The 26,593-nt window shown below is 44.6% G+C and overlaps 1 protein-coding gene across 8 annotated transcripts in view; it reads left to right on the forward strand.

The window, feature by feature from the left end:
* The first annotated feature begins 215 nt into the window (after nucleotides 1-215).
* The window catches only part of NPRL3 (NPR3 like, GATOR1 complex subunit), a 42,253-nt gene continuing 15,875 nt past the window's right edge, over nucleotides 216-26,593 (forward strand). For 2 of the 8 annotated variants that reach the window (XM_027683505.1, XM_027683507.1), the window contains exons 1-9: nucleotides 253-370; nucleotides 1,991-2,060; nucleotides 6,489-6,527; nucleotides 9,901-10,030; nucleotides 13,298-13,372; nucleotides 16,122-16,275; nucleotides 17,090-17,171; nucleotides 24,026-24,163; nucleotides 24,886-25,042. In XM_027683505.1, coding sequence (XP_027539306.1) covers nucleotides 253-370; nucleotides 1,991-2,060; nucleotides 6,489-6,527; nucleotides 9,901-10,030; nucleotides 13,298-13,372; nucleotides 16,122-16,275; nucleotides 17,090-17,171; nucleotides 24,026-24,163; nucleotides 24,886-25,042 — 963 coding nt within the window. Of the gene's footprint in view, nucleotides 371-1,990; nucleotides 2,061-6,488; nucleotides 6,528-7,949; nucleotides 9,338-9,900; nucleotides 10,031-13,297; nucleotides 13,373-15,538; nucleotides 15,745-15,788; nucleotides 15,896-16,121; nucleotides 16,276-17,089; nucleotides 17,172-24,025; nucleotides 24,164-24,885; nucleotides 25,043-26,593 lie in introns of those variants that run through there. The other 6 variants (XM_027683510.1, XM_027683509.1, XM_027683506.1 and 3 more) reach the window with 6 other exon arrangements.

Below are 26,593 nucleotides of genomic sequence, written 5' to 3' on the forward strand. Positions count from 1 at the left end.
GAACTGGTGGCACTGGTCTGAACTGGGGGCATTGGGCTGTGCCGGGGCCGGCCCTGTGGGTACGAAGCGCTCGGGCTGCCCCGGGCCGTGAGGCGCTGGGTCCGGCCGCGCTCTGCCCGCAGCCGGGAGGCTCCGCATCGCCGGCCCGGCCCCTCACGGCCTCTCCGCTCCCCCCCGGCGCCGGCGGCCGGGCCGTGCGGCGGCGGAAGCGGAAGGCGCGGCGGCGGGGCCCTTCCTGCGGGCCGGGCCGGGATGGGCGAGAGCACCAGCCCCATCAGCGTGATCCTGGTGAGCTCGGGCAGCCGCGGCAACAAGCTGCTGTTCCGCTTCCCGTTCCAGCGCGGCGCCGAGCACCCCGCCGCGCAGGACAGTAAGTGCGCGATGCCGCGGGGACCGGCCCGGGGGTGCGGCTGCACCTGCCCCGCGCCCCAAGGAGCCTCCGCCGGGGCCGCTGCCGCGCCGGGGGGCTTGGCATCCTCCCCGTGGGGGCTGGTGCTCCACACGCAGCACTCACAGCCCTCTTGGGGTCTGGCACCTCCCCCACAGCCCTCAGACTGGCCGTGGGGACCTGGCATCCCACACACCCCCCTCACACTGTCTGTGGGCACTTGACTCCCACCCCCCCACCACTGTCTATGGGGACCTGGCACCCCACACATCCCCCTCACACTGTCTGGGTGTACCTGACTCCCACCCACACACCCCTCGCACTGTCTGCGGGTACCTGGCACCCCTCACATCGTGTATGGGGACCTGGCACCCCTCACATACCCACCCTCCGTGGGGGTCTGTGTATACCTGGCACCTCCACCACAGACCCCTCAGACCGTCGCTGTGTACCTGGCACCCCTCACACCTCACACTGTCTGTGGGTACCTGATACCCCACACACCCCTCACACTGTCTACAGGGACCTGGCATCCCTCAGACTGTCTGTGTGTACCTGACACCCCCCCCAAACACCTCACACTGCCCATGAGGACCTGGCATCCTTCACCCACCCTCCATGGGGGCCTGGCACCCCTCAAACACCCCTCATACCCCCGAGAATGCCCTGACACTCCTCACACCACCCCTCCTGGGAGTCTGGTACCCCTCAAACACCTCCAGGTTCCCAGGCACCCCTCACACCCCAGGTTATTGAGCCAATTAGTGCCAGGTGTTATTATCAACCCTGGGCCTTGTTGCTGTTCCTGAGGTGGATGAATCCCATGGGGTTTGGGAGCTGCAGGGGAAGGAGGAGGCAGGGTGAGAAGTGAAGGCACTGATTAGGGAGAGAGGGTTCAGAAGACACCTTGAGCTTTAACCAATAATGAATAGAAACTATTTAACTTTAGTCCCTTGTGTTGAATAATGAACTGGAGGAGGTTTAATTTTCTCCAGAAAAACAGGACCATGGAACTGTTTGGATGCCAGCATTGGTTGTGCCTCTTCCTCCAAGGCTCCTGATCCAGGACAGTGCCTGGGGCTGGTCTTGGATTAGTGTCAGTGCTGGGCCTAAAGGTGTTGTGGAATGATGAGGCTGTTTGACTTTGGTCCTGTGCTGACTGCTGTGTGTTGTGAGAGGTTTGGCACCCCTGCTTGGGTTGTGAGTCACTTTTTACCAGGAGAGAATCGTCTTTAAATCCCTTTTCATTTTTATAGGTAAAATCTGAAAAGATTTTTTTGGGCTGACTGCTTCCCTCACACCCCACTCCTGCTTTTTGTTGGTAAAGGATTTCCCCTCCTCTGACTGCACTTCTGTAGCATTACCATTGTCCCAAAACCTGGGCAATAATGAGGGAAATACAGTGGTCAGAATTCCACTTTCCAGTCTCTTGAAGTGTCAATTTCTGTAAATGTTTTACTTTCTCCTCTTCATCCCCTGAAGAGTAAAAAACCTGTTTCTCCTATTTTTTAATGTGTTTTTGAGTGAGAATAGAAAAACACACAATCACACTTATTTAAGGAGATATTTCCTTGATAAACTTATCTTTATCCTTTGCTTCAGACAAACCAAGGAGTCGATACGCTGTGAATGGCTCTGGTGACACCACAGAAGATCAAGATGGGGACTCCAGGTAGGGGGAAAACATTTCTCCTTGCCTAAGAGCTTGAAACAGAGGAGAGGTGGCCTCCTGCTCTCTTGCCTCCTAGTTTCTAGGCACGTTCTCTCTGACTGTACAGAAGACAACTGGCCCAAAAATGCTTTAACACCAAGTTGTGAGCAACTTGGTGCTTAGTAATGAATCTCATGAGGGAATGCTACTGAATCTGTTGTTTTCAGGACAAGGTAGAGGTCAGGTATTTTGTGCTTATTAGAAAGGCAGTACTATCCTTTCAAAACTAGGAGTATTAATCCTTTGGCAAAATTCCACTTTTCTTTACCTGCCTACCTCTAACTGGACATATTATTCAGTTGCCTCAAATTCTTCCCTAGCTTGTGTAATTGTTGTATGGAATTGCTGTGCACTAATGAACAACTAATTTTGTTCCTCCAGATATAGCTGCCGTTGTGTCAGTGACATAGGAAAAGGAAACTGAGACTTAAAGATAGTTTTTTAATTACAGGAAATCACTGGGTAACATTTGCACTGAAAGTAGGCAGTGTGCTGTTCAGCATGTATGTACGTATGGATGGACCCTCTAATTAGTTTTGGTAGAACATTTGAAATCTGCTGCATAGTTCTAAATTTATTACTACTAGATATGAGATAAATCTGGGAGAGAAAAAGTGTTCTTTTGTCTGTTGGCCCATAGTTCAGTTGCAGATTTTTTTTGTGATTCGTGTTTTAATCTCCAAGATTAATAAAAGGGGGCAGTTGCTGATCTTCACTCAGAGTACAAAAGAAGTAATCATCACTTTTCCCCCAAAAAGAAAAGTAAGCTTGTTCTTAACTTTATGGCTGAGAATGGTGTAGCTGAGAATGGTGTAGCTGAAATGAAAATCACCTATGACAATAAGCATCATCGATTCATTTGGTTTTCCAGGACTGGAGTCTTAATGAAAATACATTTTGCTTGAGGTCATTTGTGTCTCCTGCCTTTTCTGGTGCCTTTGAAACCTTCAAATACAGTCTTTTGGTGCATGTCCAGTGAGTGCAGTACAAACAGGGCACAACTCCAGTGGGAGTATGTTTGGGAACTGGTGAATGGTGTCTCACACTGGGCTGTGGGTGGCAGGAAAGCTCAGTGCACTGCTTATCCCAGGGATTTTGTTGGTTGCTGTTTGAACCCCTGGCTCTGGTGTTTCCCTAAAATAGATTAAGATGGTGTTGGAATGATGCCAACTTGTGTCTAATACTGATTCTTGTGGCCTCTGCCATTTTGGCAGGTTGGACCAAGCACTTAATATGTAGCTGTTTGTTGGATGTTGCCTGTGTTGCTGAATTAGTGTGATACAATATGTGGTTACTGCAGTGATGTAGGAAAAGCTTTTATCCCTTCAAATGATGAGAAAACTGCCACTGTTTTCCTGAAACTGGTTTTAAATAGAGTGAATGTGGTGGGACATAACCTATGTTAAACAAATACTTAGATTATTTCATTGTAGTGGTGTCCGGGACCCAGGGCTTGAAAGTTTGTGCTTAATCTCCTGGTCAGGTATTTGTTACTAAACTTTCAGTGTTTAAAAGAATTTATTTGGATCTGTCTGTATCTGCCAGGCACATGAAGGGGAAATAGAAGAGGAGCAGCATTTCTGTTGCTCTGAAAATGTTGGTTCTTCTAGAGGGGTCCAGCACACAACTTGTGCTGCTTTCTAAAATTCAAAGTCTCTTGCAAAATCCTGTTTGTTTCCAGTTGGTTGATTGAAAAGCTGTTAATTTGTATTAGACAAGGTTTTTTGGCAAACTTAATGTCTTTCACTGACTGATACAGGTGGAAAAAATATTCAGGTTTTAGGTACACAGATGCTTCTTCTGGCAGAAAACAAAAACATGTCTTCAAAACTGTGTGCAACAGATTGCTGAGAGTCTGATTTGTATCAGACCATTTTAGGAGTAACAGAAGTTGGTGCCTTGTAGGAGAAGAGATTCTGAGGGGACAGTGGAGGCAAAAGGTGCAGATCCCCTGTGGAGAGTGAGGTGCCTGTGATTTGTAAACTAGGGAAGGAAAGGAGTTTTGTATTATTTTTGGAAGGAAGAGTTGGAAAAAGGTTCCTTTAAATCAGTGCATGTCAGTAGCATCTGTGGATGTTTTTGGTGGCACAAACTGAGGCTGTGGAGTGGGCAGACTGGTAGGTTGAGTTGGTGCTGGATGGCAAGATGGATAATGTTGTAGGGTTGGGTCTTTCTCATGTTTTCATGTTTAGTAGCAAATGTTATTTCAGATTTATCTTGTAGCTCTAGTAGTTCTTATGAGGTCGGGATTAATCCTTTTTTATACTGAATGGCTGTATTTAATTTTTTAGCAATCTAGCACAGATTGTATTCTAGGTGAGGTTTGCTATTGCTTTTTGCCTGAGCTATCAATTATTCCTGAGCTGACCTTTCCTTCAGTGGTTGAGGTGTATATATTTCTTTAGGGCCTCAGAAAGGACAACATTAGATCAGTTTATGTGCTTTAACTCCATTTCCATATAACATATTTGTATACATAATTGGATTTCTTTTAACGTCCAGTCTCAATTTCCTGGTCATTGTTATGCTTTTTGATTTTTTTTTTTAATAGACAATGGCAGCTCATTCATGATAATCCTCCCTCCACGTTACTCATGTGTGTTTGTTTGTATTAAATTCTGCCAATGGAGCTGTACTGGGTCTTCAGAATATAGATTTTACTTCCTGTTAAAAGCAAGTTGAGCAGCAAAAGTGGTTGAGGTGTGTGGATGGTGGCCATGCAACAAAAAGGTATTGAGAAGACTGTTACTGTCAAAACAAATTTCCTGTCAAGTGTCTCTCTTTGTTGGCTCCTTCTCAGCCTTTCATCATTTGCTCTTTTTAAAAACATCCTTCACTTTTCTGAGTGCTTTTCCAGGAATACACCCCCCCCATAGCTTATGGAGATGCCTGCCAGCCTTTTTTTTTTTTCCCCCTGAAAAAACATGTGAGGCAATTACTCCTTTTGAAGCCGTAAGATAATGCTTTATTAAATTGGTTTGAAACGGTTCTTGTAGCTTTTCTGAAGGTGGTGTAGTCAGCAAGCAAAAATTCTAATGAAGAGACACGTATAGTAACATATGTTACACCAGACTCTGCATTTCTAGTGCCATAACTGTCTAACTGGAGGACGTTTAGCAAATTTGGCAGCACTGATGTCATTAATTGGCTTCTGTTAGAAAAAACCCAAGTTAGTGACAAACAAGGATTTGACTGTCCCTTCCTAACAAACAGTAGTTCTCCTGTGATAACATTTCTGTCTCCTCTGTCCCTCTTTCACTGGACTCCAGTGTTCTTCCTTGTGTTTGTTCTGAAAGGCTTCCTTTCTGTGAGCCTGTGCTTTTCCATTCGTCCCCCCATCCCTTGAAACACCCTTCCTGTAATATCACCGCCTTTGTGGAGTTTGTCATTTAGGTTCTCTGAGTTCTCCTTTCAGCGTGACCAGCAGAAATCTGCTGTATTTTGTGTTAAATAAATGTTGGAGGTTTGCATTTTATCTCTCCTTTTTAATATGGACAGTATAAAGCTTTTATCAGATTAATTTTTCAGTATATGTAGGAAATCTGTTTCAGGAAGCAAGTCCTTTTGTATCTTGTTAGCTGGGGGGAGGGAGAAAGCAGTTGACTGTTAAAATGGGAACAGGTATTTCTGATATAAAAGTGAGCACAGCTGCTTACAGAGCCCTGCTCTGTGCACCTGTTATAAGGAAGGGTTTTGGATTCCTTGCCTTGAAAACTTCTTCTCTCTAAGTTTGTACTTATTGCCTGGGGCAGACAGAGAATGACTTCACGTGTGCTGCAAGTCTGGCCAGACCTGTACCTGCTGTGTGGATCCCTGGGGGAGCAGCAGTGGTTCTGTGGGCCAGGGCCTTTAAAAACCCTGCAACAATAAACACTGGGCATCTTCTTTTCCTAAGTCTTGTGGGTATGGAAGCACCAGAATGAGTTGGGAAAAGCTGTAGATCATTTGGAGCTGCATGGGATGTCTTGGGTGAAAATGATAGGAATAAACTGAAGTTTAGGATCTGCTCTAAATCAGACTGTGACCTCTCCTGTTTCTCTTAAGGTAAGCATGAGTTAAAAAGGGTGGTGCAAATCCAGCTCCATAAATGCAGTGTTTTGTGGGAAAACACGTTGCAGCAGCCAGTGTTTACTGCAAGGACTACATTGCCTTAGCCTGTTTTCTCCGTGTTGTCAATCTAAGCCTGCAATATATCCCTGGAATTCACCTTCCATTAACTTTTGACTCTTCTCAACAATTATATTTCCTTTACAGGAGTTTAACCCTTTAATAGTTCATCCTAGTTTTTAATATTATCTCTTTTTTTTTCTTTTGTATTTTGTGTACTTGCCTCGTTTATTTTCTTTTGTTGTGTTTTGTTTTGTGTTTATGGCCATGTTCCCATTTCAGAGACCAATGTCCTCTAACTGATGAGCAATTGGTTTCGGGGTAAGACCAAACGTTCTAAACAATCACCTTTGTCTAGAATGGCTTTCCTTTCTCACCATCCTTTTAATTGTGCTTTGTTTCTGGTTTCTGTTTTACACCGAATGATGAGATAATTATATGCTAAATCACAGTGTCTGTAGGAAATGTATTGCTAAAGGTTTGTGCCAAGATAATTACAAAGGTCCTACTAACATTTCTGTGCTTCCTGTAGGGAATCCAGGATGGGTGTGGTACTGTCCCTTCTGTGAACTGGGAAAAGCTGTGAGAATGCAACAAATAAAGCCTTGGCATTGTAGTCATTCCAGCAAGGAGCCCTAACCCTAATTGCATTCTGATAAGCAATGACTTAAAAGCACAGATCAGTGAACAAACGATTTAATCCCAGAGTAATGGTGGAGAGCTCTTCAGAGACCTGGGTTTGAGCAGCTGTGCTGGTTGCTTGCTCTTGGTGCCCCACTAAGCTAAATGGGATGTGAGGTAAAAGTGCCCAACTACCCAGGGCCCCAGAAGTCAAAAATGCATCTCTAGTCGTTGCTTAACATCTCATAAACCTCACCTGGATACTCATGTCCACTTCTAAACTCCTTCAAAGAAGAATTTTTTATAAAAACCTTGCTTTGAATTCCTGTGGCACATAAAAAGTTATTATCTGTTCTTGGGGGCAAAAATGAATTTGTGTTTGAGGTTTTCCACCCCCCCCTCCTTTTCCATGTGCTGTTGCTAGGTTGAGCTCGTGATAGGAGTGGTAGGATATTTTGGGCAAAGCAAAGCTTTTGTTTATTGTATTTACTTTCTGCCTGCTGAATTCCTTAGTACAGGAGAATTTTGCTTCCCTCTGGAATTCACAATGCTCAGACTAATCTCATAAAAGGAGAAGGGACCGTTACTGCCCAATTGCAAAACTTAATCTGCTTCTAACAAACTCCTGGGCTCTGATAAGTCAGTATTTTTAGGCCTTCTTAATAAACTCGAGAGATTGGAAAATGAGTCTTAAAATATTTAAAGTAAAAGTGTTATTTTCTAAGACGAGATGATGAATTGAGATGATGGGAATAACATATCTGCTGTCCCTCAATCTCCCTATTGTCCTGAGAAATGTCTAAATTATGTAGAGCATTGGGGGGAAAAACCCAAACCAGCCAAACCAATAAATCCAGGCTGTCAGAGGAGGAGTATGGGGCTGGAGTCCAGGTGACTCTTGGGAGAGCCAGCGGTGATTCCAGGTGTCTGTACCCATCAGGGAGCACCTATCTCAGGGTTATCTGTCCTGAGTGTGTCATCTGGCTGCAGTTCCAGCACTCTCCCAGACAGAGAAGTCCCTTCTAGTGAGAAGATACTGAAGACTTGCCAAAATCACCCTTTTAATCTCCTCCTCCCCTCAGAGTCCTGTACAAGGTAGGGCAGGCAGGGCTTTGGTGTCCTGAGCTCTCCTGGGGAACTGCTGAGCTCTTACCTTCAGCACCACAGTTTATCTGTTAAAAGATCTGCTGGTGTAATTCCTTGTAAAAGTCATCATCATGATCAGTTTTCCAGCTCCCAAGGTATCCTTTGCCAAGGCTGGAGGAGGGAAGGGGAACTCATTTCTTACCAGCAAGCCGACATTTTCTAGTTTGCCCCCCTTTTCCCTTCACCCCCCAAACATATGCTGATTTTGGATCCATTTTATTATCATCTTCCTGGCTCCATGACAAGCCTATTTTAACAGCTGAACAGGGCAAAAAGAGGAGGAAAAGCTCATTGCTGTCATGGGGACTTTTTCCTATTTTGAGTGTGATCTCCAGGGACTGTCACTCCAGGTTTATTCCCGAACTTCTTGAGCTGTGCAGCCCAGTGCAGTGGCTGAGGAGTGTGGGCTCTGGAGTCTCTGACTAGTCTCCCCATGTCTCTGCTTGTCCTTAGGTTGGAATTTGGAGCAGGGCAGTCAGGGATTTGGAAGTTTGTACACAGCTGCTCCTTCCATAAGCCAAAGGTGAGCAGCGTGCTGTGGTCAGGGGGAGCTGTTTGTACAAACACCAGAGGCTTTGACAGTTTATAAAGTCCCTGTGTGGTCCTTCATCTCCAGTACTTGTAGGTCTAATAAAAGAAATTTCCCCTGGGTCCCACTAAAGACCTGGCTGTGTGCATTTGTCTTAATTTCTGTAGTACTCCATAACTCAGAGAGAAGCAGGAATATGGTGTATTAATTCCTTCTCTGGGCATTGAGGGCTCACTTGTGGCCAAGAGATAAGGTGATTGCAGCACACACCCATGCCTGCCCTCTTCTCTGAGTGATACTGGGTTATCAGGGATACCTGCCTGCTGGAGGGGGATGGTCTGCCAGGGGCACACGTCCCAGAATGTAAATAAAGGAGATGAAATAAACATTTTCATTCTTAAAAAAAGGACTCTGGTCAGAAATTGCTTTGAAATTCATTTGGTTAAATGGGAACCTCTGGGAAAATCAGATGAGGAAAGAACTTGTTAATAACAAGCCATGCACTGCTCCTGTTATATAGAGCAACAATTTTACTCCACCAGCTGAGGTTCTCTTCCCTGTGGATTTGAGCTTCACTGTCTCAGGGACACCCTGAGGAAAACAAGTGTGTGTAGAGACCAGACCAGTGTTGTGACGCCATCAGGAAGAGCAGTTGCAGAGTTCTTCCCTTGTCACACTGGGTTCTTACCCATTTTTGCAGCAGTAGCTGTATTTTCCAGGGCAGACTCCTTGTAGGTACTTGCCTTCTTGCCACCACTGATCCAGTAACACCACGGTTGGTGTTGGGAAGGGCCTGCCCTGCCATGAATTTGATTTATCAAATGAGAAAGCCCAGGTGAGGCCAGGCCAGGTCTGCTGACCACAGATCACCTGTTAAGTGAGAAACTCGGGATCTCACTGGTGAACTTTGGGAAAGGAAGGACAAGCGTTGGCTGTATGTTTCCTCTAATTGAATCAGCTTTTCTTGCCTTCCCCTCTGCCATACTGGGTGGCTTTTAAGATCTCTGTCGTGCTTGAGTGACAGGCTGTGTCAATATGTAGTTGCTTAGTAAGTTCATTAACCTGCAGCTAAATCCAGGCAATGGCTAACTCCAGCTGTTTTTATATTTAAGCGAACTGCCTCTAATCTTTCCAATGTATTTTGCCAAGCATGTAATTAAATAAGCATGACCCTGCAGTCTTTGTCGTGAATGCTTCCTGTTTTATAATTGTGATGATCTGAGAGATGTAATTTAGGGGTCCTTAATTTTACTTAATTGGTGGTACTCCAGGTACAGCAATTTACTTACAATTTACAACACCTTATAAGCTTCTGAGTTAAATATATCAGTGTTTGGAGGAGTGTTCTGGGGGTGTGCTTTTTGAAAATTGTAATAACTTCTGTTTCTGCTCTTCAAGGTTTTCAGATGTCATCCTGGCAACAATTCTGGCCACCAAGTCAGATATGTGTGGCAAAAAGTTCGAGCTGAAGATCGATAACGTTCGCTTCGTTGGCCATCCCACCTTGCTCCAACACGCCCTCGGGCAGGTACGGTCCGAGCTCCCCTCTGGGGACCTTCCTTCCTCACAAACTGCCTGGCTTTAGGGAGGAAATTTGGAACTCAGAACGTGCCTGTTTCGCTTTTCATCCTGGTTTTACTTCCTGATGCTCCAAGCTGTCTTTTACTTACTCCCAGATAAATACGGTGAGTGGCAAACTGAGGGGGCTGTGTCAGTGGTTACAGAAACCCTCTTCTGCTTACTGTGGAAAACACTGTGAGTAAAGAGTAGTGATATGAAGCAGTCCAGCTCAAAAAGCTGTTTCTAACTATTTTAGTTACCGCAAGTTGGCTTTTTAGCACCTCTAATTAATATGGCAGTTAAAAATACACCACCCAAAACCTTTACAAATGCTAAAAGCTGCATCAGCCTTGTTTGGCTTTTAACTCTTCCTGAAGATGGTCCACAAGGCTCAGGCGGAATATGTAGGATGTTGAAAGAGGTCCAAAATTTTCTTGTGGACCAGGTCAGGCTGTTGTTTGTATTGAGACTTTGCTCCATGGCCTGTGTTTTACCTGCTTAGAATGAAAGCAGTTTGCCACCTAGGCTATTACAAAGGTCCTGCATAGATGCAGGAAAGAATTGATGTGATTCTGTGTGCCAGATATCCCCTGTCCTGTTCCTTCTGCCTGATCAACTGTAAGAATGAATTAGGCTTTAGTAATTTCTGAATCCAACACTGATCTCTGTCACTGAGCTGCTTTGGTCTCATTTTCCATCAAATTTGCTGTGTCATTCTTTTTTTCAGGAAAAAAAAGTCTGCTTGCCAATTCTGTTATGCATTCTAGCTATAATTAGAGGTAGAAACAGATTGTTAGTAACTGCTTCTTGATATTTAGAGGACCAGACTGCTTTAATCCCAGCAAGGAGCTGGCCTCAAGCCTCACAAGATGCAAGTGTTCCACTTTGAAACTCAGTTGTGAATCTACAGGAAATGTGATGGAGGATCACCAAGACTAAGTCCTGAAAAGTTTAAACTGTCTTGGAAGAGAGAATTGAAGTGTGTTCAAGGTGTGCAAGTCCACAGACCAGCAAGTGATAAACCAGGCCCAGGGTCTGTGCAGGGACCCCAGCCAGGGGCAGAAGGAGACAGGAGCAGAGATGGGGCTGGAGGACGGGGCTGCAGTGCTGAACCCTCCAGGAGACAGGCACATACATACAACAGATCCCAGCTCTATCCAGGAGACAGGCACATACAACAGATCCCAGCTCCATCCAGGAGACAGGCACACCTCTAGGCCCTGGGCTGAGCTTAAATGGGGCCCCCAGTTCATGGCCTAGGGAGTGTGTGGGGGGACCCAGCTGGGGCTGGTCAAGGCCATGAAGACGTTTTGGTGCCCTCAAGCCCTGACAGCAGTGGCCTGTTCTCCTTCAGATGAGTCTCCTTTATTTTACTGATCTCATCTGAAAGGCCCAACTTCCTAAATGTGGTGTAAATGAGGTTGAAAATTCATATTTGCATTTTTTCACCACATATTATACATTCTCTCCATTTTCCAGTCGTTTAATCCTTGTTGCATGAAATGTCACTTCATTTCAGTTTATCTAAGTAAATTAAATTAGGGTAAATAAACAAAGTTATAAAATGCTGTAAACACTTTTTTGTTACTTCTTGTAGGATCTTCTTTTTGGGTGTGTCTTATCAACCCTGGAGCACCCCAGAACTTTCTAGAGTCCAGAATCCTCTAGACCTGGCAGCCATCTCTGCTAGTTCATCTCAGCCTAAATCTGGGACCCTCCTGCAGTCAGGAGGAAGCTGGATGGAGGTTTTTTCCCATGGAACACAGGCAGCAACTAGTGTAACTTGGCAGCCTCTGCTTTGGGTTTCCTCAGAGTTTATTCTGCAGTAAATTAATCCATGGCACAGCTCAGCAAATTCTTACTCAGATGAGATTCAGGAGTTACAAGAGCACAAATACCTCCTCCTGTGTGCTGGACTGCCTTTTATGTAGCAATGTTTTGAATTCTTCAAATTCCTTCAGCATTTTCTTTTCCAGCTTAGTCTTTTCTTCTTTTGTGTTTTTTTTTTTTTTTTTGTTTGTTTGTTTTTTTTTTCTGGACAGGAGGTGATATGAAATCCACCCTGCATCCCAATTGATGTTAGTCCTGGTAGTTTCTTTGATTTTTAAGGAAGGAACAGGATCAGTCCTTACACTTGGAAATGCTTTTGTGTCTTTCCTGAAACTCACAAGGAACCTGTAACTCCAGAACAAATAAAACACAGTAAAGTGACTTTACCACCCATCACTGCCTCTTTGATAGAATGACATTTTCACTTTAGAAAAAAAACCAAACCAAAATATCTATCACCTCTTTCAGTTTTTCTTATTTTTGAGGCTTCAGAGATGAACTGAGCAGTTCATTGCCGGTGCTTGGGACCTGTTGGGAAGGGTGGGTGCAGCTGTGCCTTCACCAGCTTTTGCCCCATCTCAGGTGCTGCAGATAGGTCGGGACTGACCATTAGGTTAGTTGGGTGTTTGTCCTGGCAGGTTCCAGCTGTTTGCACTCGGGGTTGGGTTGAGCAGGGAGTTCCAGGGGAGGCAGGAATGTCCTCTGCATTTTGTGCTCCATCTTGTGGCGACACTTGCTCGATTCGCAGCCCTTGGTTCTGGATGTGCAAATTCCACTTGCCTGCCTTGGCTCCCACCCTTCCTCCTCACCAGAAGGTCTGAGCCTGCTTAGGGATGGAGCTCTCTGCTGCAGAGAGAAGGGAATGGCTGGAGAACGTGTTTGAAATCCTGCAGGAAAGGAAAATCAAACCTTATATTTTAGCACTGGTGTTCTAGAGCATATTTTTTTCTGGTAAAAGCAACAGCTTGTTACAGGATACAATTTGAATGATTTTAGGAAAGGAAAGAATAGGTGTGGCCTGGGATGAGAAATCCTGTGGACTTCTCTTTAGTTAACAATACGTATATGACAGTTGTGCTAAGGATGACCCTTATGATGCTAAAATGCAATAGCAAAGACACCAAGTAAGACTGCTGTCTTACTAATTTCCATTGTCATGACCAAAATGCTTTGGTTTAGGTCTTCACAGCTGCTCACAGTGTTGTAGAGTAAGTGTGACACTTTAATTAAAAAAAATCATAGTTTTATTTTTTACAAGTCAAATTTAATGATATTATTTGATTTGCCTGCTCTCTTAGCAAACTTATTATATAACTAAGGCTTTTCTTTCTTTTTAATTTCTTTCCCTTTGTTACTGTCTCCAGCTGACACTAACCTGTGGGATTTTTTAAAAAATGTTTTTCAGGTATCCAAAACTGATCCCTCACCAAAGAGAGAGATGCCCACTATGATTCTGTTCAACGTGGTGTTTGCACTAAGGGTAAGGACTATTTTCATTCTATCTGACAGTGTGATGTGCTTCAAATGTATGAGAGAGTGCAGCAGGCTCACATTCCAGTAATCTCTTGCAAAACATTCAGTTCCTGATTTTATTGGAATATTTTAATTTGAAACAACAAAACCTAAACACGTAGAATATGACACTAAGAACTGTGAAATTTTCCAGCCCAGTGGAAAACAATTTCGATTGTTTGCTTCAGGATATTTTCCAGAGATTTTGGTTTCAAATACCCAGAGTGTAAAGGCAGGAAAGCAGTTTGCAAAGCAGATCTGAACCCAGTTGCCAGTCCTGTGTGTGTCGTGTCTTCTGTCATGAGTGAGCTGCAATCTGCTATGATTTTGGTAGACCCTGCAGGTGAGCCCTGTCCCACTAAGCTGTAAAAGAGGACAGCCTGGGCCTGACCTGGATGTCAGGGGCTGCTCTCTGAGGGCTCTGCTGCTGCCCAGGGCAGGACCACATCCCCAGAGCTGCAGTAACAGGGTGCTGAGCCCTGTGACTCTGTGCAGCTCAGACCTGGGGGGTTGGTTCTGCTCCAGGGGCAGTGGCTCGTGCCTGGCCAGAGTCAGCCCCCTGCCATGGCCTTGGCCAACCCCAGCTTGCTCTATGCAGAGTCAGGAGCCTGCTCTGGCTCCCAGCAGCACTGTTTTGAGCCCTTACTCATGCTGTATGATACAGAGACACGTGCCTTTGCTCAGTGCCTCCAGGCTTGTTTTATAATTAATGGACAGTGTTTGAAAGCTGCCTCCTCTTAGCAGTGAGATCACTGTAAAGGGAGAGTGCCAGGGAGCAGCAGCTGAGCAGCTAAATGAGAAGAAGGTACAAATGAGGAATAAAGAGGTTTTGATGCTCTGCAGAAACCTGGAACAAATATGTAGTTTGTGCTTGGAATTTTTTTCAGGCCTACTCTGTTGACTAAATGTTGGTGTTAAGGGATCCTGGCACGGCTATTAGGTGGTATAAAGCCCTAGAAATTTCATTATGTTTGAGTATTATTTGATTTCTGAGCTCTGGCTTTCTCTTTCCAGCCCACTGGTTGTTTAAAAATAAAAGAGGAAGCTGGAATAGGTGTCTTTATGGAAATGGTTGATTTTCGCTCCACTGGATATAATGTCATGATTTAAAAGCCTCCAGCTCCTTTCTTGTGAAAGGACCTTTTTTTTTTTCCTCTTAGCACTAGTACCTTTTTTACCACTGGCTTTCCAGGGGTGAATAACATGGACATGGCCCCTATCCACTGTCTTGTCCTCAGCTGAGGAGCAGGTTTCACACAAGGCAATTATCCCAGCAATCAGTCTAAATCAAGCAAGAAATCATTCACTGAGCTCTGCAGGGGATCCAGTGGTTTTGTGCTTTGGGACACTCTTAGGTCAGGAAATGCTGAGTTTGCAGTTCAGGAGCTGATTTTACATTTCACACACCAGGAGATGTTGTTTTGGTGTATGGATGAAGCCCCATGCTCTGGCTGTAGGGAGGTGTGTTTAGATGCAGGTGCAAACACAAACATTCGTGCACACTGAGTCATGTGGCAGCAGAAAGGATGAAACCAATGCTCTTTCATTCCCCAGAACTGGGTGAAGTGCAGTGAAGACTTTATCTATCTCACATTTTTCCAGCATCTAATTTCTAGTGGTTCTAGGAAAACTTGCTTTTTTTTGCACTTCAGCTGTGTGATGTCATTGTGCGTGTGATGCAGCACTAAATCCATTTGCCAGATGAGACACTCTTACTCCACAGAGAGCAGTCGAGTTTCTAGAAAGTGCTGTGCAAGAAGCAAGGGGAAATTTTTTGCTAGGATGAAGTAGTGCAGCCCAGAGGGTGGGTGGGGGCCCTGTGAGATAAAGATGAGTGTCCATCTGCAGTGGGCAGACAGAGCAGGCAAAGACCCAAGTGCTATAATCAGCACTGACCCTGCTGTGTTTGAGCTTCAGGGTTACCAACGTGTCGTGACTCAGCAAGAATAGTGGAATCAAAAAAGTGATGAGTCATGGTTTGCTAGTTTACATGCCAGGGGATCATTTGCCAGAAGTTTAAATTCCTTTAAATGTCTTAACAAACATGAAGCAGCTGCTGACTCATGCTGGAGCCACCATTCCCCCCCCTCATCCCCCTTGGCAGCTGTACTTACATGATAGATTTTTCCAGGGACTTGCACGAATGTGGTGGGAGTAACAAGCCATATTTGTGAAATGTTTGGGAGTGGAAATCCAAATCCATTTGGATTTGGGATGAAATTGTTGGTCATGTGCTGGTAATTCTAACTTAGTTACTGCCTTGTCAGTCAGCAGGATAGGATAAACATCAGTGTAGCAACATGTGGGCTGTGTTATGGCACTGCAGCCCCCGTGCTCCCAGTGAGTTTAACTTGGATATTGGGATATTCTGCCTTTTCAAATGGCACACACTTCCTTTTCTCACTGTGTGAAATTGAGTCCTTTGCTCTCTGCTAGTAGAAGGCCCATTAACAACTGGAAAAATAAACCAGATAGGAGTATCATGCCCCAGGTGTGGTGTTCCTTTGATGCACACAGACAAGCTTAGAAATCCATGAGCCTTCCCGTTACATTTGGACATCTCTGAGCTTCAGCTTGGTTGCTGCTGGAGAAAATTTGTTTTTTGCCAGCAGCCAAAGAGGCTGACTTTTGATCTCAGTGGAAGCTCGTTGTTTAAGTACTTCTCCATCCCTGCAGTGCCATGGCTGTGGCTGTGGCTCAGTGTTTGTTCCCCCCAGGCCAACGCGGATCCGTCGGTGATAAACTGCCTGCACAACCTGTCCCGCAGGATCGCCATCGTCCTGCAGCACGAGGAGCGCCGCTGCCAGTACCTCACCAGGGAGGCCAAGCTCATCCTGGCCATCCAGGATGAGGTGTCTGCCATGTCAGAAAGTGAGTGCTGAGCTTTGGGCAGGAATGTGTCTGTCCAGGAGGGCTTCTTCAGAGAAGTGTTGATTGTGCCACCTTACTTTGGTGGCTGGGATCAGCATGGGCAAGTTGTGGTGCTCTTCAGCATTGACAGCTTTTGACTGCATTTTACCTCATCCAAGATCACTATCCTTATGCAGAGTTTAGAAGTGAAGTGTCTTCTTTGCTTTCCTTACAGCTCAGTTCAGCACAATCCCTGGAGACTGTGCACTGAGCCATTCCCTTTGGATCTGCCCGTCAGGCTGAGATGGATGAGCTCACATGGAACCTGCTTCACCCAACCTAGAGCAGGTTTTCCATGCTTTCATGCTGTGTGCTGAGTCACCAGGCTTCTTGTGTGGAAGCTTCACTCTTACATGTTGTTACCATGGCTAGCAAATAGTTACAGGCTTTTTATAGACTGTACTTCAGGAAAATGCACTATAATAACATGCACTGTTTAAGGTGATGTCTCTCTGACAGTGATGCATCATCTTGCTGCAAGCATTAAAAATTAAAATAACATCTATAAAAACAAAGCATTTAAAATCATCATTTGTCAAATTCACTGTTACATGTGCTTAACTGAGCTGAGGTTTAGGAGAAGTTGGCAATAATTCACTGTTATTATTTTAACATGTAACTTGAGTTATTCTAAAAGCTTTGAAAGATAACTGCAGATTAAAAAGAGATGATTTCTGTCCCTTAGATACTGGTTGATATCTGGTGGGGGAAGAGGAAATCAGTTGAAATGCTTTAAAATCAGTTGTTTGCTTTCTTGTTTTGAAATTTTCTATAGCCACAGAAGGGCCACAGTCACCTTTTCATCACATCCTACCCAAGTGCAAACTGGCCAGAGATCTCAAAGAGACATATGACAGGTAAGTGGGATTTTATTCCTAGCTCACAGTGTGCTGCTCCTCACTGAAACCTTCTGGCCTTGTTCCTTAGGATATTATCCACCTCCTCCTGCTGTTGACTCATTGGGATTTGAGTTTTACAGCAGGCAGAGCAATGTGAAGCCTAGCAGTCAGGTGAAATGTTTACAGAACTGCTGTTCTAATCATCACCTTGGTCTGTCTTTTATATCTTGTGGTTCCTCAAAGTTGGTGATGTCTGTCACAGCTTTAAGAATTATTATTTTCTTCCTTACCACGGAGGCACATAATGACAAGTGAACTGTAGAATTGAAAAGTGTCATAATATGGATATTATATCACTGGAGAAGTGCTCCAAAGCTGCAGCTGAGAGGAAAGTGCTGCACGAGCACCGATGGCAAGTCAGGTACTGCCCTGGCTTCATTTGGTTACACTGTACATGTCTGGACAGTGAATTTGGATCAGATGCTGAGACTTTCAGCAGAATGGAAAGTGTAACATGCTGTTTCTTGATAGGATCAGAAGCTCTGGCAAAGATTTCAAAGGAGTTGGTGTTGAACTTTGAGCAGGAGCCGAGTGGCTCCTTGGGTAGAGAGGCACCTCCACCCAGGATATGTGCTTGGGGAAGGGCCTTGACAAAGGGGCACAGAAGGCTTGGGTGGGCAGGAAGATGCTGTGCCCCTTGATTGGGGTGTTTGTCAGGGATTCAGAGAATTAGGCTGGAGCTCCTTAGGGCCCATGGAATAATATCAGACAACCCCTTTATCCTCCCTGGCTTGTGGCTCCCCTTGTACAAAGGGGATCACTGCAAACCCATGCAGGGTAAGGCACTGGGAGCCTAAAGAATTTAATGGTTGCAAAGCACATTACAAAACTAATAAATAAGCTGCTCTTTGTTATGTTTAAGAGCTATGAATTTCAGCTTGTTTGATGGAATGTGGTATATTGTTCCACACAACTCACACAAAACATGTACTAAAAGTTTAAAACCACTTTTTGTGTAGCCTGTGATTCTAATATTAAACTTACATTTTTCTGTCCCTCTAGGGCTATGTATTTGTGACAGGGCAAATTGTAGGGACAAATTTTAGGGACACAGTGACATCTTGTGGCATTTAGCTGTGACTGGAGCAACACAGAGCCCCAACTCATGGACTGTGCTGATATGACCTATGAGATAAGGAGGAACAGACTGGCCACAGAGAAGGACACTTTGGTACTGTCCCCCAGGTGTAAAATAAGGCAGTTTCTCCCTCATTTAGGCATTGTGAGTGGGGGAGAAGTAGTGCAAGTTAGATTTTGACACTTTTGTGTTGGTAAAAATATAAAGTGCTTGTGTGCTTTATTGTAAAGCTGTACTTGAAGAATAGCTAACAGTGTGATTGTCTGCTTGGGTGATAAGGTGGTGTTCTGCAGTGTTTTTCCATTAATATTTCCTATGAGAGAATTAGAAATGTGGTTATTACACCTGTATCAGATGAGTTGAGAGGAGCTGAAGCACCTTGCCAGGCAGGCATAGAATTAAATATTTTTTTTGGAAGGTAGAAGTGGTCTAGAAACAGGATTTTTTTCTGCAAGTCCAAGCTGAATTAATAATTTCTGTGTGGCAGCAGCTTTGGAGTGAAGTCTGTGTGGTCTTCTGTGAAATGAGGGTTAGTCATAAGTGACATGGGGTTACAGAAAAGGCAGATGGACAAGAATGCACAAAATAAAAGTCTTGTCTGTAAGATAGGAACCAACCCCACTGGGGATTGTAAAGCCCCTGCTTAATGAATAGTGTATCCAGTTTTGGAGACCACATTTCAAGAGGGATTTGGGCCACCTAGAGAGTGTGGAGGAGTGAGAATGACCTCAGAGGAGAGATAGAAAGATTTGGTCTGCTGATTTTAGAGGAGGAAGGACTGCTGGGAAGGTAAACCTTCAAACGCATGCAGTGACAATGTGCTGGTTTAATTGACAGAGACTTCTGGCATAGCCTTTGGCTGTAGGAGAACAGGGAGTGAGGTGGAGAGAGCACTTTGAATTGCAAATGGAGCCCAGCTTTCCATTGGAGATTTGCTCAAACCAGCATTTCCCAGTGCCTGCTGCTTTCTGCAATCCCAGCCCCGTTTCCAGGGCTGCTCCAGAGGAGCTGCCGAGCCCTTGGTTTCCTGTAGATGGTGCTGAGGTATTTCAGGCAAGACCCAACACGTTCCTGAGCAACTTGGTTTGTGCAAAACCACAAGTGTGAGAATCTTTTCGTGGTTCAGGATGCTCCTTGTGTTTTGAATGAAATGCCTGTGTTTTACAAGGCAGGATCAGTAGCCAGGACATCTTGACTGTAACGCTGTTGCTGCTCTAGAAATGGAGTGTTATTAAACTCACAGCTTAGAGGTAATCAACATCTAGTTCCTGGGACCTTTTTGGACTCTAATGGAGAGAACCAGAATGTTTTTTTTATCAGAAAATGGAAAGTCTTCGTTCATCTTGTCCCCAAACTCCAGCATTGGTGTGGAGAAACAAAAACAGTGGTTTTAGGCCCAAGAAACTCCAGTTGCCAACACTTCCAGCACTGACAAATTTACCAGTGTTAAAATGTGTCTCTTTTAAGCCACTGTTCAATCTAGGGAATCAAGACAGCTTTCACTAAGTTTTATCTGCAACTGCAGGTAATGTGTGAGCTTGATAATAGCTAACTGCCTGTCTGGTTTTAGCAAACTTCTCTTAGCTTCGGATGGGAATAAAATTGAAAGTTTGGATTATTTTTGGGGGGGGATTGAATTGTTTGCTTCTTCTTTTTAATACACAAAGAGCCTTTATACATTTTTAGTCTGGTGGGATATGAACTGACTGGTAGATCTAGCCTACCTCAGCAGCTCAGTGAGAACTGGAATAATTATATGAGATTTAATGAATTATTAGATGTAGCTGTACTGTAAAATAGCATCCAACTACAGTTATTTCATCAAAGCACAGTCCACGTGTCCTTTATAAGGAAATGTGAAATAATTTCAAAGTTACAACCTCTAGGAAAACCAAACTCCAAAGGTACAAGCTCCACCAAACTAGAAAACATACTCTTGATTTCTGATGTAAATAGAACAGACATAAAATGAGGGGTGTGTATGCAAAAATTCATAACTCCTCTATAAATTTAAAGTGAGATTGCTTTGTGTCACCAATAGTTATGAAAAAAGCTGCAATTCTCTGAGATAATGCTCAACTTTTGGGTTCCCATTTTGGGGCAGTGGCTCACAGTTGCAGTGGCTCACAGCTGCTGTTCAGGGCACAGCAGAGTAGAGCAAAAGAGCAGTGATATTCCCCCAAAATATTCCCCAGGGTCCTGCAGCTCTGGAGGGGATTTCTGTATATTGAACAGCTTTCAGCTGATCTCACTTCCCGGAATCAGCCCACAGTCCTGTGAGCCAGAGCAAATATTGAACCACCACAGCATCCCCTGATAAGGAGGTGCATGGCTTAACTAGTTTCTGTGTTTCTTTCTGTTTCTTCTGAACTTTGCTCCTTGTGTGTGTTGTGAGATGTCTCCTGGGTCTTATGATGGGGAGACATTAAACAGCCTTTTCCTATTTGCTTCTCCCTGTCTCAGTTTTAGTCTCTGATATCCCCCTCAGTATCCTGATCCATGTATCCCTCAGTATTGCTCATTGGGTATTATCTAACCAGATATTAAAAAGAAGTGTTGAAACTAAGTTTTCATGGAATAAAATGGAATGTCTTTGAGGGTTTAATAGCCAGTTAGAGTATGGGGAATTAAGCTATTTTTGCCCAGTTACTTTTAAAGTCTGTGGGGAAAAAGGAAACGTTGCAGGAGAGTCTCTGGATAGCAGTTAACTGGTAGAAACAGGAAAAAATCAGTATAGATAGAATGTAAAATATTGCCTGTCAGGCCAAACATAATGCTCTGAAAAGAGCTTTGGGAATTAACAGCTGATAATTCAGTGAACTGTCAACTCAGTGGAAAAGCTCAGGGTGCAGTAACACCGCAAAAAATCCTCACACAATGTGAAGACTCTGTAGGAAAGAATCAAGGAACAAAGGAGAGGCATCTGTAAATTCCTGGTGTGACTCCTACTGCACCTTGGAATCTTGGTGGGATTCTGGATTTTCTGTCAGGGGCCACTTCAGCTGTGTCCCTGAGGTTCAGGGTGTGTGGTGTTCTCACCTTCCCAAAGTCCTGCATTGTCCTGCTCTCTTTGCTCCACGGTTTGAGTTGGTTGAGGAGAATAAAGGAGAACTGGAGAACTGTGACTCTGGAAACTTGTTTATTGGTATTCTGTTGCTGCTTTTTGCTGTTCTGCCTCTGCCCCTAAAATAAGGTGTAAAAGTGAAGGCAAATGTGGGTCAGAACTTCACTTTCCAGGACTTGACCGTCTATCCATCCTTTTGCATAAATCTTTGTGTCTCTGTTGGTGACATTATTTAACTGCTGTCTGGCCAAGGGCAGTCACATGTGTTGCTGCTGGAGGGTGTAGCTTGTTCTTTGTCAAATTATTAGACACTTAAATTATCTTCCATTCAAGGAGGGGCAGATGAAGGAGAAATCATGTGCATAAAGTCATAATGAAGGCTGGAAATTGTACAGTTGAATGCAAATGCAGAAGAATGAAATTAAGATCCAGATCAGAACTGAAAATCTGGTTTTCTTGTTGTCTTTAATTCTAGACTCTTGTTATATAGTGCACTGTAGACAAAATTATGCTGTGGAGAGGGTAATTACATAATTAAAGCTTCTGCCTTGGTGCCCTTGGACTGAAGAATGAAAGGAACCAACTGGATTTTTTTTTCTGTTTCATGAATATTAAACTATGCAGGGAAAACATCCCTGCAAGCATCTCATGTTCTCATGTATTTCTGCTGCTTTTGGGTAACCCAGTTGAACACCCCAGTAGCTCTCAGGTGGCCTTTTAAGTCACTTGTCCCAGTCATTTACTGTCATGTTTTCTCCTGTGAGGATTTGGCCTGGGAGAAGGTGTGGAGAACCACAGCTTCAGTGTGCCTTTTCCTCGATGAATTTTGAGGGAATCCAGGTTTCTCTGTCGGTGGGGTGTGTCTGGAGGGGTGAGCAGTGGTGCTGGAGCTGCAGCTTTTAATGAAGAAAAACGGAGGTGTTTGTGCTTTGCATGTTCCTGCAGGGTCTGGAGCCTCTGAGCAGATGAGAGGTGGTGGGGCCGGAGGGACAGTGGGTTCATCCTTTCAGTTCCTTTTTAACAAAGGAAAACACATACACTGGCTGCTCCATTTGCAGCTGGAAAAATCAGTGTTTTTTTGGAGTTCAGTGGAAGATATGAGAACAAACCCATGGCCTCAGCTTTTCAAAAGCAGTGTCTGCAGTGAGATTTTTCCCTAATGAGTCTGATCATGCATGAGGCAGGAGGGGATCATGTTTGCTCCCTCACCACTCTGTTGTGGTTTGGTGAGTAGTTACAGCAGCAGCCAGAGCTACCCAGTGTTTTTGTTTAAAGCTGAATTTTCAGGTCTCTCTAAACCTTCTCTAAAGCCAGATGAACTTGAAAAAGAGCATGTTAGTTTGTGGCCTGCAATTGAATGTTACTTATAAATGGCTAAATCACCACATGAAGAGTTTCTAAGACGTGTATTTGCTCCTGGCATGTTTTTTAATCTGTTTTGTGTAGAGGGGAAACTCATGGGAGTTATTGACACAAAAGACATATATTGCGAGTCCCAACACACTTGAATTTAAAATTCAGGCTGGAATTTTCAGAGTGCAAGCTTTGAAATGTCATTTTAGGCCAAAAAACCCTGTTCTTTTGGAAGAAGGTTTAAAATCAAAGGACATCCTCAGAGATTCAGTTCTCTGGTGCAGGCAAGATTAGCTGTTGCTTAAGATAGATTTGTATTATTTGTATTATGTTTGTTTGTATGTGTTTCTAACTCAATGTATGTGAAAAGATTGCTGCTTCCTCCCTGCATGTTCCCACTGCCTCTGGCACAGCTGTTCCCAGGCCAGCATTCCCTGTCAACGGGCTGGGCAGTGTTGTGAGGGTTTGCAAGGTGGTACTGGCTTACACTGCCCATTTCCAGTCAATATAGTTCCCTACAGAGGTATATTCCACCTCTTGTCCAGATTTACAGACTCCTGTAAAACCACCTGAATGACGTTCATGGCTCTAATCTCCAGCTTTCTGGTTTTTTTTCAGTGAAAGAGGCTTATCTTTGCTTTCAGGCTGAACACGAGGGTCAGACTTTATTGTCATTCCCGAGATGTCCATCATTTCCACTCCAATCCTGTTGTCTGAATTCAGCTTAAGGGCTTAGCTTAGTCCCTGTGGTTTCCTAGAATGAAGAAAGCATTTAGCAAGCACGTTTGTGATTCTGTGTGACAAGCAGGAACAGGTTAGTAGGAAGCAAACAACCTGAGCAGAACTGAAGGAGGCTGTTATTGTGGAAATGTGCTGCTTGTAACAGCCCTTGCCCAGTACAGACATCTCTTCTTTTCCCTTGGAGAGGAGGATGGAAATTGGAGGTGAAAACAATGTGCCCAATTCATCTTTGCCCTTTGCAGCTCTGGCCTAGGGAGTTTTCCTTTGCCTTGGAGTAGATCTTCAAGAAACTCTTTTGACTTGAGGTACTGCTGCAGTGTTAAGAGCAGAGGGAGCAGAAGCTCAGTGGTGAAGTCTTTCAGATCTCCCCAAAAACGCTGTAGGGGATGATGCTCTGAAAGTACAAGTTAAGGAAGCCTTTGCAGTTGGGAATCAGCTGGTCCTCAGCCAGCCTGGGGACAGACAGGGAGCGTTGAGTCTTTCCCCTCCTGATCCAATTCCTGTGCAAGGGTGAATCTGGACCACTGCTTTCATTTGTGATACGTGGTAAATGCATTTATTTTGTTGCTGTTTTAGTCTCTGCACGACAGGGGTGGTTCGTTTGCACATCAACAACTGGCTGGAGGTGAGTTTCTGCCTCCCTCACAAAATCCACTATGTTGCCACCAACTTCATACCCCCAGAAGCAATCGAGAGGAGTCTGAAATCCATCAGGTGAGAGCAAGCTCTGCCCTTCAGGGTGTGGCCAGTCCTCCCTCAGTTCTGAGGGTGGTGCTGCAAACATCTGTGCTGGCACAGCTGGGGGATGGTGTGACTGGGCTGTACTGGTGGGGGGCCCTGGGCTGAGTGCTGAGAACAGGACTCCCTGAAGCTGCTGGATCCGTGGTGCTGTGAAGCCACAGCCTCTGTGTTCACATCAGCTGGTTGGACTGAGGTGATGCTGCAACAGAGGCCTGCACTGTTTGCAGGCAGAGGATCTGTGTGTTCATTTTAATCTGTGACCCAGAAGTAGCTCTGCTTTTAGAAGAAAGAGAGCCTGTCATACCTTATTTCCTGCATTCCGTGTTTGCAGCTCTTTATCCTGCAAAAGTAACTAAATCTTGCTTTTTTCCTTTCTTCTACTCCATTCTGTATTTCAGTAATGCAGATGAGCGGTTTTCAGACTAGTTCTTCATATCCTACCAGCACAGTGCAGTCTTTTTTCCCTTGTCACTGGGGTATCCAGTTACCATATAATCCTCTATCCCCTTTTTATAGGGAGCATCTTACCCTGTGACATAAAAATAAGGTCATTTTGAACCCAGTTAGAGCAAAAAGATGATACTAGAAGTTCTTTTTTTACCATTAGACTGACCCCAGGTATCGTGGTGTGGGAATAACTAAGCCTTCAGGACAAGCTGCAGTTTACTGTGCAAATGTATTCTATTTTTCTGCAGGCCTTACCATGCCTTATTACTTTTAAATGATGAGAAGTCGTTGCTTAATGAGCTCCCGTTGGACTGCTCTCCTGCCCTGGTGAGAGTAATTAAAACTACCTCTGCTGTGAAGAATTTGCAGCAACTGGCTCAAGATGCTGACTTGGCATTGCTGCAGGTACGGGGAGCTGTCAGAGCTGTGAAATGCCTTTAACTCACGAGCTGTTTTCTTGTGTGTGCCAGGGGGTTTGTGTGGGGCACGAGCACGTCGGCTCCCTCGCTGTGAGCAGAGTGCAGCAGCCTTGGAGCCTGGGGAGAGGCTGCAGAAGCAAAGGGCACAGCCCTGCAGCCACATCGGGGTGACAGCAGTGCCTGGGGGTCTCCGGTCCCCACCAGTGCTCAGAGCAAGTCCCTTTAAAACAGGCTGATCAGAAACTTGTCCGTTCAAGTTGTGAGTATGTCCAGGGCTACCTCCCACAGCCTCTCTGGTCCAGCGTTTGACCAGCAACTCTCCTCGTGTCTAATGGGAATTTCCTACTGTCCTCCATGTGTGTGTTGCCTCCAGTCCCATCCCTGTGCCCCTCTGAGGAGACTTACTCTGACTTCTCTGTGCCTTCCCACGCTCCCCAAACCAGAACAAATAATACTCTTGACTTGCAGCACAGTGGTTTGTCTGGGTTTTGCCACGTTGATGTCGACGTGCAAATGGAGGCACCCAAACTGCAAGTGAAAATTTACAGCTGCCATGGCCAAGTAGGTTGCTTCTCCAGGACCTGCCAAGATCTTTTCTACCAAAGATTTCTGAAGGCCTGTGCAGACCTACATATCAGTTTCCCTTAGTCCATGAGTGCACGGACTTTGCAGAGTCCCTGGAAGAAGCTCTAGATTAGGCTTGGGCAAAAATTTTGAGCCAGTTTTTGCAAGCCAGCAGCTCTTTCCAAATGCCTTTCCAGTATTGACAACCAGATCTCAAATCTGAATTGCTGGAGGTGATGTGATGAGCCCTTGGGAAGGCAAGTTTGTGCCAGTGGAGGGAATGACACTCTGGCACTCACACGAAACACAAGGCTGCTGAGAGACCCCTATGGATGACTGTGGTCATTGGGAATGAGATGTTCCATAAAAGAGAAGAGCCACTCCATGCTACGAGTCAGTTCAGACCCAGGGACACAATCTGTGTGACAGGGAGAAGAACACAGCTCATCATCACACGTGCTCCTGATCGTAGATCTGCACCAAGGGAAAGGTTGTGCTTTGTAATAAAATTCCAGCTCTGCCTGTAGTGGTCTGTGGTGTTACTTGGCATTATTTAGCTATGGGATGAATGAACTCTGGAAATTCCCTTCTGTTTCTGTAGTTTTGTTCTCCACAAAAAAGCACAGTTAAATGCATCTAATGATACAGGCTGGATTTGGTGTCTCATAGACACTATTCATGTGGCTTTTCCAGAGCCATTTGCAACCACTGACTTGTTTAACACATTAAAATACTTTGTGTAGTTCATTACTGAAATACCTCAGTGCAGTAAGAAGTTAGTGTTGGTTTCCTTTATGTTTGTGTCACAGCAGAGGCTGATTCTTTTGTTTCATTTTTCATGTATAACACTTAATGCATTTTGTGCATAAAGAAAAATAGTTTTTTGGGGCATGAAAAGTAACTAAACTTCTGTTGATACAGTTTGAAGAAATTCCTTTGAGGCAGGAAATACTAAGTTGCTCAGAAATATGAA

The sequence above is a fragment of the Neopelma chrysocephalum genome, unplaced genomic scaffold (genome assembly GCF_003984885.1).
Source record: "Neopelma chrysocephalum unplaced genomic scaffold, ASM398488v2 Primary Assembly neopelma1_65, whole genome shotgun sequence".
Classification (NCBI taxonomy): domain Eukaryota; kingdom Metazoa; phylum Chordata; class Aves; order Passeriformes; family Pipridae; genus Neopelma; species Neopelma chrysocephalum.